The sequence below is a fragment of the Nicotiana tabacum genome, chromosome 5 (assembly GCF_000715075.1).
Source record: "Nicotiana tabacum cultivar K326 chromosome 5, ASM71507v2, whole genome shotgun sequence".
Classification (NCBI taxonomy): domain Eukaryota; kingdom Viridiplantae; phylum Streptophyta; class Magnoliopsida; order Solanales; family Solanaceae; genus Nicotiana; species Nicotiana tabacum.
In genome coordinates this window covers 163,762,531-163,780,608 of record NC_134084.1, presented here as the reverse complement: position 1 = coordinate 163,780,608, position 18,078 = coordinate 163,762,531, and the positions used below count along the sequence as shown (strand labels likewise).

Here is an 18,078-nt window from a genome sequence, read left to right as displayed (position 1 = left end):
CCTTGTTGTTTTGGTTTACACATAGTGTCCCATGCTACTAATGCCAGTTTGGTTGAATTTCCTTTTCCATCCCACAAGAAGCTTCTGCATATGCCTATTATGCTTTTTAAGACCTTTTTTGGGAGTATGAAGATTGAGGCCCAATATGAGTGCATGTGCATCAATACTGAGTTCACTAACATCACCCTTCCAGCATATGAAATATTCCTTGAACCCCATGTTCGAACTTTGGTAGCCATCTTCTCTACCAGCATTTCACAATCTGTTGCTGAGAGCTTCCTAGCAGATCTTGGTACCCCCAGGTACCTAAATGGTAATGCTCCTCTTTGGTACCCTGTAGGCTCACATATGTCCTGAATGCATTGTTCCTCCATGTTTGCACTGTAGATGTTTGATTTAGCTGCACTGGTGTGTAATCCTGATGCTCTTGAGAAGGTTTCCAGCCCCCTTAGGATCATTTCCACTGATTGATATTCCCCTTTACAAAAGAATAACACATCATCTGCAAAACATAGGTGGTTTAGTTTGAGCCCTCTACATTTAGTATGAAACTGGAACCCTTTTTGTTCAGTGATCCATTTCATAATTCTTGATAGGTATTCCTCGCAAATAACAAATATTAGGGGTGATATTGGGTCCCCTTGCCTTAGTCCTCATTTGCCCTAAATGTTCCCATAGACTCCACCATTTACTGCTATTGTATATTGGGTAGATGTGATGCAAGCCATCACCCATTTTATGAAATTTTGAGGAAAGTTAAGAGAGTGCAGCATCTCTTCCACAAATCCCCACTCCACAGTATCATATGCTTTCCTTAGGTCTACTTTGATCAGACAGCTTTTAGTTGTATTCTTCCTCTTGTACAGCCTCACCAGGTCTTGGCATATCAGTATGTTATGCACTATGTTCTTGCCTTTCACAAAAGCATTTTGGTTAGGAGATATTATCCCAGGTAATACCTTTTTAAGCCTATTGCAGAGCATCTTCGAGATCACTTTATATATTGTATTGCAATAGGCAATAGGTCTATAGTCACCTACTGCCTCAGTATGAGAGCTCTTGGGGATAAGTGTTATCACAGTGTTATTGACAATTTTGAGCATTTTGCCTTCTCTAAAGAACTTCAGAACTCCATTCTTTACATCTGTACCCACAACATCCCAACAGTCTTTATAAAACTGGCTTCCAAATTCATCCGGCCCTGGGGCTTTATCTCCTGCAATTTCCCATAGAGCCTCATTCACCTCTGTGTCTGTGAAGTCTGCTTCCAGTTCATTCCTTTGCTCCTCTTTCACTATTGGTCCTTGTCTTATAATCTGGCTATTTACATGATCTCTTTCCTCCATTCTCTTTTCCAACATTTCTGTATAGAATTCTATAATGCTTTTGGAATCTTTACTGGATCATCTATGTCATCCCCTTTCATGTCCTTGATGTGGAATATTCTGTTACAGTTCCTTCTAGGTTTCACCAGGCCATGAAAGTATTTAGTGTTCTGGTCTCCCTGATTTAGCCATTGTGCCTTGGCCTTTTGTTATAAGAACATGTTCCTTGTCTTTTCCCACTTGCTACATTCCTCATTTAACCTTACTTCCTCATTGATCAAGGCTTCATTTCTGAGGTCCTGTTGTACCTTACTTTGACATAGTTGCAGGTTATTTAGTGCTTCCTCTGCTCTTTATTCAATGTTGCTGAATCTCTCCTTATTGATCTTCTGCAAAGTGCTCTTGATTCTGTGCAGTTTCCCCACCAGTTGGTACATCTGTGTGTCCCTTCTATTTGTTTTCCAGTTTTCTTTTATTCTTTCTTTGAAATCCCTTGCCATTCTCCACATATATAAAATTTCAATTTTATATTTGATAGGTTATGTGTCCTGTTATGTTTTGATGATCTAACAAACTTAATGATAAGAACTAGATAGGAAACCTGTTCCACATCCTCAAAGTGCTCAAGAATAACAAGTCTTAAGTCTGGGATATGTTTCAACAATTCAGAGTCAAAGAAACAACAGAGGAAATAGATGGATATCAGTTCCTGTACAGTCAACTCCCCACAGCTGTAAAGTCGTTGCAACTGTTCTTCTGTACACATACAAAGTGCAACAGTCACTTTATGGGGATTGTCCTTGTACCAAATAAGTTTGCATCATCCAAGTGATGTCACTTGTATAATATTAACATGAAGCCAAGGAAAAACAACACACTTATAGAATAGAGTAATTTAATATTTGTATCAGTAGAAGATAGGATGTACTCATAAAATGCATGTAAATCGATTCATATTGTGAAATCATAGGTCTATAGTTCATCATGTGCGTCCACCGTTACACTCCTTTTCACCATCAGTGACCACGAGAAAGAATTTTAAAATCCGTCACCACCCACCCACCCAAGCAAGAAATTAAACTCAAAGACAATAATACAAGAAGGAGTAACAAATTTGAAATCATTGAAACAATGTTCTTTTAGATGAAAGACATGAACCAAAACATCAAACAGATACTTAAATACTTAAATACTTTTCTCTTTCTTATTCATCAAACAAAGGTTTCGAAGTTCCTCCACAACTTCTTGGTCAATCTCTTTTTCTTCCTTTATTCTGATTTTCTCACTCAATTCCTTTGATGTCTCCCTCAGTTCTTCTCCCATCTTCTTCTCCATTATAACATTTCTTATGGCTTTTGCTATCTCCTCTCTTTTTAGCCCTCCTTTTTCATCTCTCTGAACTTTCAATGCCATGCCAAGCTCAACTGCATAATTTGCTGTTATAAACTGATCCATATTAAATGGCATGGCTATAAGTGGAACCCCAAAATGTATACACTCAACTGTGGAATTCCAACCACAATGATTCAAGAATCCGCCGATGCTTTTATGCCTCATGATTTTGGCATGAGGTACCCATCTTGAAACAACCATCCCTCTCTCCTTAACTCTATTCAGAAATCCCTCAGGTAAAACTTGTTCAACTTCGCTCCCTGGAAACCTAAGTACCCATAAAAAGTTTACATTGCTTAGCTCAATTCCATGAGCAATCTCTTGAATATTTTCCTTTGACCAGACATTTTCACTTCCAAATACTGCATAGACAGTTGAAAATGGATCTCTCTTGTCGAGCCATTCTATGATGTCGGAATCTTGATCATCCTGAGTGCTTTCATCAGTTTGCCCTATGAGTGGACCGACACTTAAAGTCTTCTTATTGATTATAGAGGACAGGTACTGCATATATTTTACCTCAGTTTCCTTCCAATTGTTGATCAAAACGATGTCACAAGACTTTTTGCGTGCACTATAGACGAGGATTTTTTCCATAAATACCGTTATAGACGATCCAGTAGGCTTTGAAACCAGTCCTATCTCTATCTCATTGTTAGAGAGACATATTTCTGGGAAAGGGTAATCATCAGTAGCACCATCACTCAAATAAATATGATACATAAAAGAATAGGATGCTGCACTAACAACTGAGAAACTAACAATAGGAATATTTTTTGATAAAGCAATATCTGGAGCCCATGCCTGAAAGAAATCTTCTATGATCAAATCAGGGCTAAGATTGTTGACTATGATGGAAAAGCTTTCGCCAGCCATTTTATAGGCCGTGAAAAGAGGTGGATAGAGATGGTTAGGAAGACCTTTGGTGCTCTGGTAGTGTGAAGGAAGATCAGGCATAGATGGCAAGTGAAGTTCTACGAGTTCGATATTAGTGTTTGAAACATCTGAGAAGTATTTTTCTTGGCTTTGCTTGAGGAAACTAAGGACGGCAGAAGTGGAACAAAGATAGATGTGGAAGTTGGCTTTGGAGAGCTTTTTGGCAAGTTCAAAAAATGGAGTTGCATGACCATGTGCTATCATTGGAACCATCAGAATTTTTTGAGGGTCATCAACCTGCTGTTTTTTCCCCTCCATGAAATCAAAGTTTACTCTTGGTTGTGGGAGAAGTGGGATTTGTTGTTTGAACAGATCAAAATCCGTAGAATATAAAAGGTATGTGTTAGGCAAAGATGAATACTAATCAGATTATATTGTTGGAAAAGATCAGAAGAGAAGAGAAGAGAGGAGGGGAAGTTCTTTCAACTTTTCTTGATTCATCCAATACAGAAGAAATTATTTATAGGCAAAAGGACTTGCTTTTTCAGAAAGGTAAAGAACAGCCCATGCATAAAGCATCTCATATTCACACAGGGGTAATGACCTTATAGTGATCAAACAAATACCTTCAGAAAATAAAATAACTTGCTAAACTTGATGATTTTGTCATGTAACATAAATAAGATGCACACGGTGTAGTTATATTACTAATTGGCAAAAAAAAAAAATACTTAGTCATTTATTGATTCTTGTAATCTGTTACATTGTCAAAGTTCAATTATTATGATACAATTATTGCTATAAAGATCATGCTAAGCAATCACAACGCACGATGGGAAGTTACAAGGAATAGAGCCCAATTATATTTAATGAAAGTATAGCTCTCCAGTTGACTTAGAGGATCTCTTGTTTGTTTTAGTATAATAAAAGTAAACCTCTCCTTTGTTTTAAGAATGAAACACCAAGGAGCTAATTAACAGGTAGAGAAATGGCTTCTTCTGATCATCCTACTACTACTGCAACTCATGTTGTTATGTTCCCTTTCATATCCAAAGAGGCATACCATTCCATTCTTCGACCTTGCTCGGCTTCTTCTCAATCGCGGAATAATTTCTATGATCACCATGTTCACCACTCCGGCAAATCATCCTTTCTTCTCCAGCTCCCTTTCTGATACCAACATTAATATCATCGACATCCCCTTTCCTCAAAACATACAAGGAATTCCCCCCGGTGTCGAAAGTCTTTTATAGTCCCCGACTTCCCCTAGATTAAACTCACTAGAAACGATTTTGATTCACCGCTCAGAGAGCGTGAACAAAAGGGCCCCTTTTTCCAGTTTGTCATGGAGTCAATCATAGCCACCTCTAAAAGTTATGGTGTTCTTTTTAACAGCTTTTATGAGCTCGAATGTATTTCTGTAGACTACTTTAATACTAGATGTAGTCCTAGAGCATGGTGCATTGGACCATCTTGTGAGCAACAAAAAGCACATCATGAAGTGGCTTGACGGAATGCTAAAACAGAGAAAGCCAGTTTTGTACGTTGCATTTGGGACCCAAGCACAGATATCACCTGAACAATTCAAGGAAATTAAAATTGGGTTGGAAAAATCCCAATTCAATTTCTTGTGGGTTGTAAGGAGAAACACTATAGCTGATGAAGTTTGCGATTGTTGAAGTTTGGCAAATTCTTTGTCCCACATCGGTGGGCTCTTGAGTTTGGGGGATTTTCCCCCTATAAAAGAAGGCCTAATGTTTAGGATTTAAATACACCTCTCATTTGCCTTCTTATCTGTTTAAGGCATTTGTATCTTCTCTCTTTAGTATTATTTCACTTGTATTTTTGGAGTGGAATAAAATATTGGTTGTTTCCGAGGAGTAGGCAAAATTAGCTGAACCTCGTAAATTCTGGCGTTCCCTTTATTGTTGCTTTATTGTCTTATTTATTATTTGGTGGCTGTCATAATTTTTGGTATAGTAACTATGACTTATTCACACTATATACATTTGACTTCCGCAATAATTGGTATCAGAGCCAAGGTACTGTCTAAGTATGCTCTGTGGTTGCAGCATAGTCTGATCTTCCACATCAGAAAAGATTTATCTTGGTAACTGAGTCAAGGTTCTGTCTGAGTATGCTATGTGGTTGCAGCTTAGTCTGATCTTCTACATCAGAAAGGAAATAATCTTGATTTTTGTCGTCAGCTATTAAATAATATTTGTGTCAAATATGGGAGACAATAAACAAGAAGAATCTACATCAAGTGTCAACAATACGTCATCATTGGCATCTTCGCTTATGACAAAAATTGTGTCAAATGCGAAATTTGCGGTAGAAATTTTTGACGGGTCCGAGCATTTTGGGATGTGGCAAGGCGAGGTTCTAGATGTCCTTTTTCAACAAAGGCTAGATCTTGCCATTGAAGAAAAGAGACCAGATGTTATTGGAGAAGAAGATTGGAAAATTATCAACTGTGTTGCTTGCGGTACCATTCGATTCTTCCTTGCTAGAGAGCAGAAATATCCATACACAAAGGAAACTTCTGCAAGTAAATTATGGAAAGCACTGGAGGATAAATTTTTGAAGAAAAATAGTCAAAATAAATTGTACATGAAGAAGAGACTGTTTCACTTCACCTATGTTCCTGGTACCACGATGAATGAACATATCACCAGTTTCAATAAGTTGGTCACAGATTTGCAAAATATGGATACAACTTATGATGATGGTGACTTGGCCTTGATGTTGTTGGCGTCACTTCCTGATGAGTACGAGCACCTTGAAACTACTCTACTCCATGGAAATGACGAAGTTTCTCTCAGAGAAGTTTGTTCGGCTTTTTACAGCTATGAACAAAGAAAGCGAGAAAAACAGAAGGGCGGAGAAGGAGATGCACTATTTGTGAGGGGTCGTCCTCAAAATCAAACGAGGACAAAGAAGGGAAGATCCAAGTCAAGATCCAGACCCAGCAAAGATGAATGTGCCTTTTGTCGAGAAAAGGGGCACTGGAAGAAAGACTGTCCGAAGTTGAAGAATAAGGCCAAACATAACAATGGAAAGGCCATTATGGATTCAAATGTAACTGATTGTGATGATTCAGACTTCTCATTAGTTATAACAGAGTCATCAACATCATCAGACATATGGTTGATGGACTCGGCTTGTAGCTATCATATGTGTCCCAACAGGGACTGGTTTGTGGAATTTCAAGAAGGAGAATATGGAGTCATCCATACAGCGGATAACAGCCCTCTTACCTCATATGACATTGGTTCAATACGATTAAGGAACCATGATGGAATGATCAGAACATTAACAAATGTTCGATTTGTACCGGATTTGAAGAAGAATCTCATCTCTGTAGGAGCCCTAGAATCAAAAGGGTTCAAAATCATTGCAGAAAATGGAGTGATGAAAGTATGCTCCGGTGCACTAGTGGTAATGAAGGCTAATCGGAAGAATAATAATATGTACCGCTATCGTGGCAGTACAGTTATTGGGACAGCGACAGTGACATCCAGTGACGACAAAGAGGCAGAAGCAACCAAGCTATGGCACATGCGCTTGGGACATGCTGGAGGAAAATCCTTGAAAACTCTATCAAATCAAGGATTGTTAAAAGGAGTAAAGGCTTGCAACTTGGAGTTTTGTGAGCATTGTGTCAAAGGGAAACAGACAAGGGTTAAATTTGGTACAACGATCCATAATACTAAAGGCATTTTGGATTATGTACACTCTGATGTTTGGGGTCCTTCCAAAACACCTTCATTGGGTAGGAAACACTATTTTGTAACCTTTGTTGATGATTTTCCCGAAGAGTGTGGGTGTATACAATGAAAAGCAAAGATGAAGTGCTGGGAATTTTTCTCAAATGGAAGACGATGGTGGAGAATCAAACAGGCAGGAGGATCAAGTGTATTCGCACAGACAATGGAGGTGAATACAAAAATGTTCATTTCAATAAGGTCTGTGAAAATGATGGCATCGTCCGACACTTCACTGTTAGACATACACCACAACAGAATGGAGTGGCAGAACGTATGAACCAGACCTTGCTGGAGAAGGTACGATGTATGTTGTCCAATGCTGGCTTGGGCAAAGAATTTTGGCCTGAGGCAATTACATATGCATGCCACCTCATTAGTCGTCTACCATCTGCTGCTATTGATGGCAAGACACCATTTAAAAATGGTATGGAAAACCTGCTGTAGATTATGACTCTTTGCACGTGTTTGGCTCAAGCTGTGAAGTGGATTCTACGGTATATTCATAATACTGTATATGTCGGGTTAGTTTTTGAGCAGGAAGATAATCAGTCTGTAGTTGGATATTGTGACTCCGATTTTACGGGTGATCTGGACAAACGAAGATCAACTACTGGTTATGTGTTTACTTTTGCAAAGGCACCAGTTAGTTGGAAGTCTACTTTGCAGTCAACAGTTGCTTTGTCTACAACAGAGGCAAAGTACATGGCTATTACAGAGGCTGTGAAGGAGGCAATTTGGCTTTTAAGGATTGCTAAAGGAGCTTGGTGTTGAACAAAAAGGTATCACAATTTTTTGTGATAGTCAAAGTGCTATTCAATTAGCGAAGAACCAAGTTTATCATGCAAGGACAAAGCATATTGATGTTCGGTATCATTTCGTACGAGAAATCATAGAAGAAGGAGGAGTCACGATGAAGAAAATTCATACTACGGAGAATCCTGCTGATATGCTGACAAAGGTGGTGACTGCGATCAAGTTTCAACATTGTTTGGATTTGATCAACATTGTTGAACACTGAAGATTGAAGATTTAGACACAATCAAAAATTTGAAATTTGTTATTGAGAGAAAATTGAAGATGTGGAATTTTGCCAAGATGGAGATTTGTTGAAGTTTGGCAAATTCTTTGTCCCACATCGGTGGGCTCTTGAGTTTGGGGGGATTTTCCCCCTATAAAAGAAGGCCTAATGTTTAGGATTTAAACACACCTCTCATTTGCCTTCTCATCTGTTTAACGCATTTGTATCTTCTCTCTTTAGTATTATTTCACTTGTATTTTTGGAGTGGAATAAAATATTGGTTGTGTCCGAGGAGTAGACAAAATTAGCCAAACCTCGTAAATTCTGGTGTTCCCTTTATTGTTGCTTTATTGTCTTATTTATTATTTGGTGGCTGTCATAATTTTTGGTATAGTAACTGTGACGTATTCACACTATATACATTTGGCTTCCGCAACAGCGATGTCGTAGGGTTTGAGTTTGAAGATAGCGTGAAGAATAGGGGACTGGTGGTGACAGAATGGGTTGATCAAAGAGAAATCCTGAGTCACGAGAGCTTCAAGGGGTTTTAAGCCATTGTGGTTGGAACTCTGATAATAGAGAGCATATGCGCAAAGGTTACAATTCTGGCATGGCCAATGATGGCGGAACAGCATCTAAATGCTAGACTGGTGGTGGAGGAAATCAAGATCGGGATAAGAGTTGAGACATGTGATGAGTGCAGTGAGAGGGTTCGTGAATTGGGAAGGTTTGGAAAAGCCGGCAAGGGAGTTGATGGAAGGAGAAAAAGGTAAAGAGGTAAGGAACAAAGCGAAGGAAATCGGGGAAGATGCTGTCAAACAAGGTGAATCATTCTGGAAAGCATTGAATGACCTGATTCTTGAGTTAACACAGTTTTGATCAGTTGTCATGTTTCTTGTTGAATTTGTTAACAAATAAATTTGTGTTGTTCGAATTGCATTTTTTTTTTAAGTTTACGTATGCCCATTTTATAACTAGTTGGACTTGTAACTATAATCAACATTATGTATTATTTACTAAAATAAAAAAATAGTTTCACTCTGTACTCTTTCATAATTTATAAGTAACAAAAGGGATGGAGTTGATCACTTTAGTAAGTTTTCTGCAACATATTTGAGTACGTGGATTCAAAACTGGCATTTGCGTTTTTTTAAGCCTCCAACAATTTTGCAAAGTCATCAAACATAGAGAAGGTATATATCTAGAAAATATAACTTTGAAACATCTTAATCATAAAATTATACATAGATAAATTTGTTGTGTTAAGCTCCCGTTATGTTTGATGACTTTGCAAAATTGTTGGAGGCTTAAAAAAAAGCAAATGCCAGTTTTGAATCCACGTACTGAAATATGTTGCAGAAAACTTACTAAAGTGATCGACTCCATCCCTTTTGTTACTTATAAATTATGTAAGAGTACAGAGTGAAATTATTTTGTTACTTATAAATTATTTTGCATAAAATTTATAAGTGAGGTATAAGGATTCTTTACAAAGTATTTTTTGTATTTTTTTGCACATTGTATAGGAACATATGGTAGGCTTTTAGTTGACCTAACATCGAGGGCGTATCCAACCATAAAGTATCAAGTTCATCCGAACTTAATATTTTTGATACGGAATATAAATTTATGTATAAGAATTCACTAGAATTATAATAAACAGTAGACATGAACCTATAATTTCAAATATATTATGAGTTAATGCTTTAAGCACCTTAAATGTTGAACCCATAGAATTTAAATCTTAGATTCGCTTCTGCTAATAGTAAAAAAGAAGAGGGTAAAACAAAATATTACTCATTTGCCGCTGCTATAAAATGGCGATGAGTAGAGTTAAGAAGCAAACGATATTGAAAGATGGGAGTTAGCAATGAACACATCACAGTACATGATTATACCCCATACCATATTTCCGAATAAAGGGCTCGAAAGAGCTATGAAACTCAATTAATTAGCATATCAAGACTGTAAGATGTTATGTTCTCTTTTCTTTCAATGATTTGGCCAAACCAGTCATATGCCTCTTTTTCATTGATGGTGGAAGTAGGCGCTTCACCACATTTACAAATTTTGAAGAAACAATCAACCTCTATTGTAACCAGTCATGTAACGAGTCATTTTGAAGATAAAATTAGGTAAATAAAAGCATATTCTTTTAAATAGGTAAAATTCTTAGATGAGATGGTCACTTTAATATTACTAATTTCTGGATACGAGAGTTGCGCGTATATGTCACGACCCAAACCGATGGGCTGCGACGGCCACCCGATACCTTACTCGACCGAGTACCAACGTAACGTATCTTTCATATCATTCTATAATAAGTAAATAAACTGGAGTAAAGCATGGGGGAATACAAACTTATACATATGAAGTACGAGCTTATAAGACCAAAATAACCACTCGTGTACTGAACATGGGCCGACAAAGCCATACAATCTTTTACGTACATGACATCTGTCTACAGGCCTCTAAGAATACATAATTTTCATAAAGGTCGGGACAGAGTCCCGCCATACCAAACAATGCACGTCTAAATCATACTAACCAAACAAGTAACTCCAAAGTTAATGGAGCGCACCAACATCTTCCGCTGAGCTGATAGCCTACTTGGAGGGCTCTCGACCTGTCTATCGGGACCTGCGGGCATGAAACACAGCATCCCCAGGCAAAAGGGATGTCAGTACGAATAATGTACCGAGTATGTAAGGCACATAAATAAGTACATAATAGACATGGAAGAAATATAGAGTGAATAACTCAACCTGTAAGTATGGAAAACTTTGTAAATCATGAAATACTTAATAGTGTCATGCATATACATATTAATGTCATGTCGTGCATAGGTACATGTTTCATAACATCATCCACTGTGGGCAAAATCACCAACATATACCAGCTGATCCGGTGGTGGTGCGAATATAACGCTATAACCTTTTCCCATATATATATATATATATATATATATATATATATATATATATACATATACACATATATAACGCCGTTTGAGTCATGGGTCAATGTACCTGTATAAATGCATAAGAAATACATTAATAAGATTTTCTCGGAATGTTAGAAAACTCAATATGCCTTTCGGATAAACTTTATCAAATATGTATTTTTTAAGACCCATGAATAGATGATAGAGTAATATGACACATGGGGAATCAAGAACATAAGCACTTCTAGTACTTCTATGAATAGAATCATTTATGAAAGCTGTGCATTTACTTGTTTCGTTTGTATCGTATGGATCATGCCAAAAGAAAGAAGGGATAGCCTTAATATACCTGAACCGATTTTCTTGAGAAAAATTGCACTGTACTTCCTTAAAATTGGAAAATCTTATGTTGCTAAGGTGCTAAGAAATTTTGTTGGAATCTCGTTGGATTCACGTTGCTAACGTTGGATCACTGTATGAATTGGAGAAGTCTTTTGAAATTCCTCACATTACTTTAAGTTGGAGAAGTCTTATGAAATTTCTCAAAGTTGTGAGCTTTTCCAGCAGTAACCTTGATTTCTTGATTCAAACATCCATTTCTTAATTCTTTGAAATGTCTTTACTAAGTGGGTGTGGGCCCCACATCTTTGATGACTAAGTCCCGTGATTTACCTAAATAAGCCACCTTGGCATGTGACTAATGAGTCAATTATTCAAGACCTCTATGGCTGCCACCTTTTAGCTTATCCATCCTCAACCAATCAACCACTAACATCTTAGTTAATTATTAATCCTCCATTAACAAATAATGACCCAATTATCCATATAATTAAGAATTATCTCAAATTACATAAAATATTACTCACTTTTAACACACCTTATACACCTTACTATCATTGTCATGTAGTACCTTGTATGACACTAGTCTATAAATACCGGGTATTAACGCTCGGCCCGTATATTATCCCAACACGCCAAACTTGGACGAAAATTCATTTTCTTTGACTTGCTTCCGCTCTCATCTTGTGTTGTACGAATTGCATTTTTTTTTTAATTTTACGTATGCCCATTTTATAACTAGTTGGACTTGTAATTATAATCAACATTATGTATTATTTACTAAAATAAAAAAATAATTTCACTCTATATTTTTACATAATTTATAAGTAACAAAAGGGATGGAGTTGATCACTTTAGTAAGTTTTCTGCAACATATTTCAGTACATGGATTCAAAACTCGCAGTTTCCTATTTTTACGCCTCCAACAATTTTGCAAAGTCATCAAACGCAGAGAAGGTACATATCTAGAAAATATAACTTTGAAACATCTTAGGGTGTGTTTGGTGTCATGAACCAAAATATACTAAGGGTCGTGATGGCGCCGGGCACCACCATCGGGCAAGCCAACACCAAATGACTAGTAATTTCTCGTTTTAGTATTTTTGAAATCATTCCTTTTTAAACATTAAACGATTAATAAAGATTTTTACTGAATAAATAATGATGTCTTTAACAAGTTTTAACACTGAGAGGGTTCGTGAATTGGGAAGGTTTGAAAAAGTCGGCAAGGGAGTTGATGGAAGGACAGAAAGGTAAAGAGGAAAGGAACAAAGCGAAGGAAATCGGGGAAGCAGCCACTAATGCTGTCAAACAAGGTGGATCATCCTGGAAAACATTGAATGACCTGATTCTTGCGTTAACACAACTTTGATCAGTTGTCATGTTTCTTGTTGAATTTGTTAACAAATAAATTTGTCTCGTACGAATTGCATTTTTTTTATTTTACCTATGCTCATTTTATAACTAGTTGGACTTGTAATTATAATCAACATTATGTATTATTTACTAAAATAAAAAATAATTTCACTCTATATTTTTACATAATTTATAGGTAACAAAAGGGATGGAGTTGATTACTTTAGTAAGTTTTCTGCAACATATTTCAGTACGTGGATTCAAAACTCGCATTTTCCTGTTTTTAAGCCTCCAACAATTTTGCAAAGTCATCAAACGCAGAGAAGGTATATATCTAGAAAATATAACCTTAAAACATCTTAGGGTATGTTTGGTGTCATGACCTAAAATCCACTAAGGGTCGTGATGGAGCCGGACACCACTGTCGGGCAAGCCAACACCAAATGACTAGTAATTTCTCGTTTTAGTATTTTTGAAATCATTCATTTTTAAAGAAGTAGTGACGAGAGGTCGACTTCGACACTTACTAGTGTTCCAATGATTTCAAATACAGTAAAGAAAGGAATAAATATGAACCTGAGTAAACATATGAAATAAATATGTATAAAAATACGTGGTACAATTCTCTTCTTTACAATCATACTCAAGCTCTCAACTAGCATGTTCTCTCCATAACTGGAGCATATATATAAAGTTATAGTGACTATCATGAAATGGTTATCATAATTGAAATAAGGGGAAGATCCTCAGATACCCTGGCTTCTAGCCAAATGTTAAGCACGAGTTCCATAAGAATGGTGTGTATATATATAGATGTAATGCCGAGGCGTACGGCCCGATCCAACATAAAAGTAAAATGTGCACTGTCAAGGGTCGAACGACGTGAACCATAGATGCATCTACTAACCTGCCGAGACGAATGCCCCACTGTCACGACCCAATTTCCCCTCGTTTGGGTTTCGTGATGGCACCTAGTCTTAGGGACTAGGTAAGCCTAACATTTACTGAATATTAACCATAATAAAGAAAGTCTAACAGCTTCGACATAGAAATCTTTATAGAATATACATTTTTCCAAAATTGGTGGTACAAGTCATAAGCTCTACAAAGTTTTGCTACAACTTCTAAACACAACTGCATGAAAATAAGTACAACAGTGTGAATACAAAATAGGAAGGTGACTCCGAAGCCTGCGAACGCAGCAGCAGGGTTACCTTGAGTCTCCTCGGCAAGAATCTACACAGCTACTATCGAACAATACCTGGATCTGCACAAAAAAATATGCAAAAGTGTAGTATGAGTACGCCACAACGGTGCCTAGTAAGTATCAAGACTAACCTCGGTGGAGTAGCGATGAGGAACAGTCAAGACGCCCACTAGTCTAATAAGCAGAACAAGTATAAGTATAGAAATAACGGAACATAATATCTATATAAAGACTATGTGATATGGCTAACAATACAATAATTGCAATAAGGAAATAAAACAACAAGTAACAGTGGAACATCATGACAAGAACACAGAAAAGTGAACAAAATTACAACCCAAATCCGAAATCACAAATACAGCAAAGACAAGTCATAACTCAGCAACTACGACAATTTTTCACATTTGGTCTTAGCTAGCAAACTTCAACCGATTAGTCAAATCCTTAAAGTGATAAAAATGTTTTGAAATATACTTCGTTCAAATAAATATTTTCCAAAAATAGTTCTTTCAAAGTAAATACCTTTCGAATATAATCTTCTTAAATAAATAACCTTCGAATATAAGTCACCCTGTGACACCTCATCTCATAATCATACAATACAGGTCTCAATACCTGAACCCTAACACTTGGCATCCTGTGCCCCTATCACACCACATAATCATACTAACAACTCACGTGCCAAATAGAGCCATTCTCACACGGAAGATAAATAAATAAGTGTGTGCGTCTATACTCGACAATACCAAGAAGCCTCCTATCCGATTAGGGTGCTTAGCCACGTGTATGTTTGTGAAAGTTTCCTAACGTAGTTCATACCAGCTAGTAAGTATAAGGAATAGAATGGACAACACATATAATGTTTACACAGGGATAGGATCAATGAAAACAACAGCTCAGAACACAATAATTTTAACAAGGGATCTCTCAGGATATCGTCCCATAGTCCCAAACGTACATGTGCAGAGGATCTTCCGGGATATCGTCCCATAGTCCAAATCATAATATGTAGGGGAATCTCCCAGAATACCGATCCGCAGTCCCAAAGTAAATATCCAGTAGAGGGGGATCTCCCGGGATATCGTCCTGTAGTCCCAATTATAAATGTGCATGGGGATCTCCCGGAATACCGATCTGTAGTCCCAAAGTAAACATGCATGGAGATCTCCTGGAATACCGTTCCGTAGTCCCAAAGTAAATACGCAACGCAACCAATAGAAACAATAGTTACAGCACAACAAGGAACTCGTACATCACCACAATACGTATAACAACAACAATGACAATAATACAAGGTAAGACAAGTAAATCAACTCAAGGACTGTAAATCACAAGGAAATGGTAGAACCAGCTCACAAGGAATAACCACAGAAAATAATACTGGCATAAAGGGAACAGTTCAACAACGGGAAAACTAACATGTAGAAACGATCCCACAATATACAAGTCAATAACAAGAAAATCAACACGAGGCAAGTAGTCCCAAATAAAGGCAAGTCAACAAAGATATAGGTTATTTAAACTCCTTTTAAGGTTGGACGATTTCAAGGTTATTCGACAATTCAATTAAGGAAAGGTGGTCTTAGCTTCACTTAAGACTAAACAATTTCTGGAGGGATAATAATAATTCTCTGATAAGACAAGCAACTATGAAAAGATAGCATGACAATAGGAGAGGCGAAATTCTTCAATTAAATTAAATAGGAGTCAATTAGGCAATAAGAGGGAACCATGAAGCAATTAATTCCAATTAAGCATGTAGAGGTGAACTAGTAAATAGGAAACTCATGTCAAGAACACATTTATTTACAGTAAATATAAAGACCTAAGGACCCTAAAAGGCCAAGTTTCCACAAATAAGTCTGGGCACGCACTCGTCACCTTGCGTACACGAACTACAATCAACATAGAAGACTCAAATCCTATGGGGAAGTCTCGCACACAAGGTTAGTCAAGATACTTACCTCAAAGACAACATACTGATACTCTATAATGCACTTCTTGGGTGAAAAGACCTCCGGACGGCTCAAATATAACCAAAATAACTTCAAAGCACAAATAAAATACATAAGAAACTAATCCGGATCATAAAGTCTCAATCTTTAATAAAATCCAAAAATCGGTCCAAAAGTCGACCCCCAGGCCCGCACTTGGGAACCCAACAAATTTTACAGAATTTGAATACTCATTCCAATATGAGCTCAACCATACAAAAATTATCAAATTCCGATACCATTTGGTCCCTCAAATCACGATTTTTATTTTTCAAAATTTTCTTCAAAAACCAACATTTTCCCTAACCCAAAACACAATTTAAATGATAAAAACAAGGATAAAATCATGGAATATATTAGAATCTAGGTGAAGAACACTTACCCAATCGAATTGCTTGAATAACCCATAAAGAATCTCCCAAAACCGAGGTCTAAAATTCAAAATATGGTAAAAATGGTCTAACCCTCGATTTGGGAATATATTCTGCCTGCCCAGGTAATTGTACATCGCGATCGCGGAAGAAGAAATGTGATTGCAAAGAAGAAAATGGCCACTGCCCATAAATGCAATGCGACCGTGTGATTATGCATGCGATCGTAGAAGAGGAAGGGAACAAGCCACCAGCTGTTATAGCTGAGCTATGCGAACACGGGAGATAAACTGCGAATGCAGAGAAGGTAGAAACATACATACGCGATCGCGGACTAGTATACGAGAAGGCGAAGAAGGAAAATGTTAGCCACCAAATGAGCCTTCGCGATCGCATAGAAGGGAACACCAGAAGACAGAACAACAGTTCAAAATAGGGGGAAAATAGAGGCCCTCGGGACCCCGTCTAAATATACAAACAAGTCATATATCCTAACACGTATTCGCTCGAGGTCTCAAATCACATCAAACAACGCCAAAACGACGAATCACACGATGAATCGAACTATGAACTTCCAAATCTTCCAACTTCGAAAACGTATGCCGAAATCAATCAAATCAACTAGGAATGATGCCAAATTTTGCAGACAAATGGAGCTGCTCCAGCTTTTGAAATCAGATTCCGACCCCGATATCATAAAAGTCAACTATGGGTCAAACTTCTCTATGTTCCAAACTTCAACTTTTCCAATTTTTGCCGAAATGCCTCAAATTACTCTACAGACCTCCGAATCCAAATCCGAAAGTGCGCCTAAGTCCAAAATCACCTTACGAAGATGTTAAGATCATCCAAAACCCATTCCCGTTTACACAAAAGTCCATTTCCGGTCAAATTCTCACCGCTTAAGCTTCCAAAACTATATTCCTTTTCATAGTTCGACTTTGAATCATCCGGTAACTGAATTCAACCATGCACGCAAGTCGATATATTTGAAGCTGTTCAAGACCTTACGCCGCTGAATGGAGCTTAAATTCTCAAAACGACCGGCCGAGTCGTTACACTTGCTCCCATGAGAGTGTGGTACTTAAATCCTGCCGAGGCGAAAGGCCCGATCCCATAAGAGTAGTAGAAGGAAATACCCCACTCGTGAATCATACATGCGATGCGGTCGAATATAAATTTAAGGAATCACCTCGCTCGCGGATCATACTTTCGACGCAGTCAAATATAAGTTTAATATTTAAATCATATCTCTTTCTTGATTCTTTTAAAAATAAGGGAAATTCAGCTTGTAGCTTTTTAAAGAAATTACCCCGCTCGCGAAACATACATGTGACACAGTTAAACATAGATTTCTTAAGTTATTATAACATTTCTCTATTCTTTTCGAAAATACGAAGTTCAAATGAAACCGTTTAAATCTTGTTTTCCTCAATTTCACTCCTTTCCAAACATTTAATAAGCAAACTCAATCTCGCTACTTCTC

The 18,078-nt window shown here is 37.4% G+C and overlaps 1 protein-coding gene, 1 long non-coding RNA gene and 1 pseudogene across 3 annotated transcripts; 1 reads left to right on the top strand and 2 right to left on the bottom strand.

Moving 5' to 3' along the window:
* Window positions 1-2,431: 2,431 nt before the first annotated feature.
* LOC107819137 (UDP-glucosyltransferase 29-like) lies at window positions 2,432-4,092 on the bottom strand. The gene has a single exon (XM_016645226.2). The coding sequence runs from the start codon at window positions 3,909-3,911 to the stop codon at window positions 2,511-2,513; it is 1,401 nt and encodes a 466-aa protein (XP_016500712.2). The 5' UTR covers window positions 3,912-4,092; the 3' UTR covers window positions 2,432-2,510.
* Window positions 4,093-4,331: 239 nt separating this feature from the next.
* LOC107819144 (UDP-glycosyltransferase 90A1-like) lies at window positions 4,332-9,291 on the top strand (annotated as a pseudogene).
* A 1,451-nt stretch (window positions 9,292-10,742) lies between these two features.
* Window positions 10,743-11,902, bottom strand: LOC142181296 (uncharacterized). 2 transcript variants are annotated; one of them, XR_012709974.1, is made up of 3 exons: window positions 11,675-11,902; window positions 11,147-11,410; window positions 10,743-11,021 (listed from the first exon to the last, which is right to left on the bottom strand). It is a non-coding gene; the product is annotated as an uncharacterized LOC142181296 (long non-coding RNA). The 2 variants fall into 2 exon arrangements; XR_012709973.1 differs by having other exon boundaries at window positions 10,743-11,410.
* Between the last annotated feature and the right edge of the window lie 6,176 nt (window positions 11,903-18,078).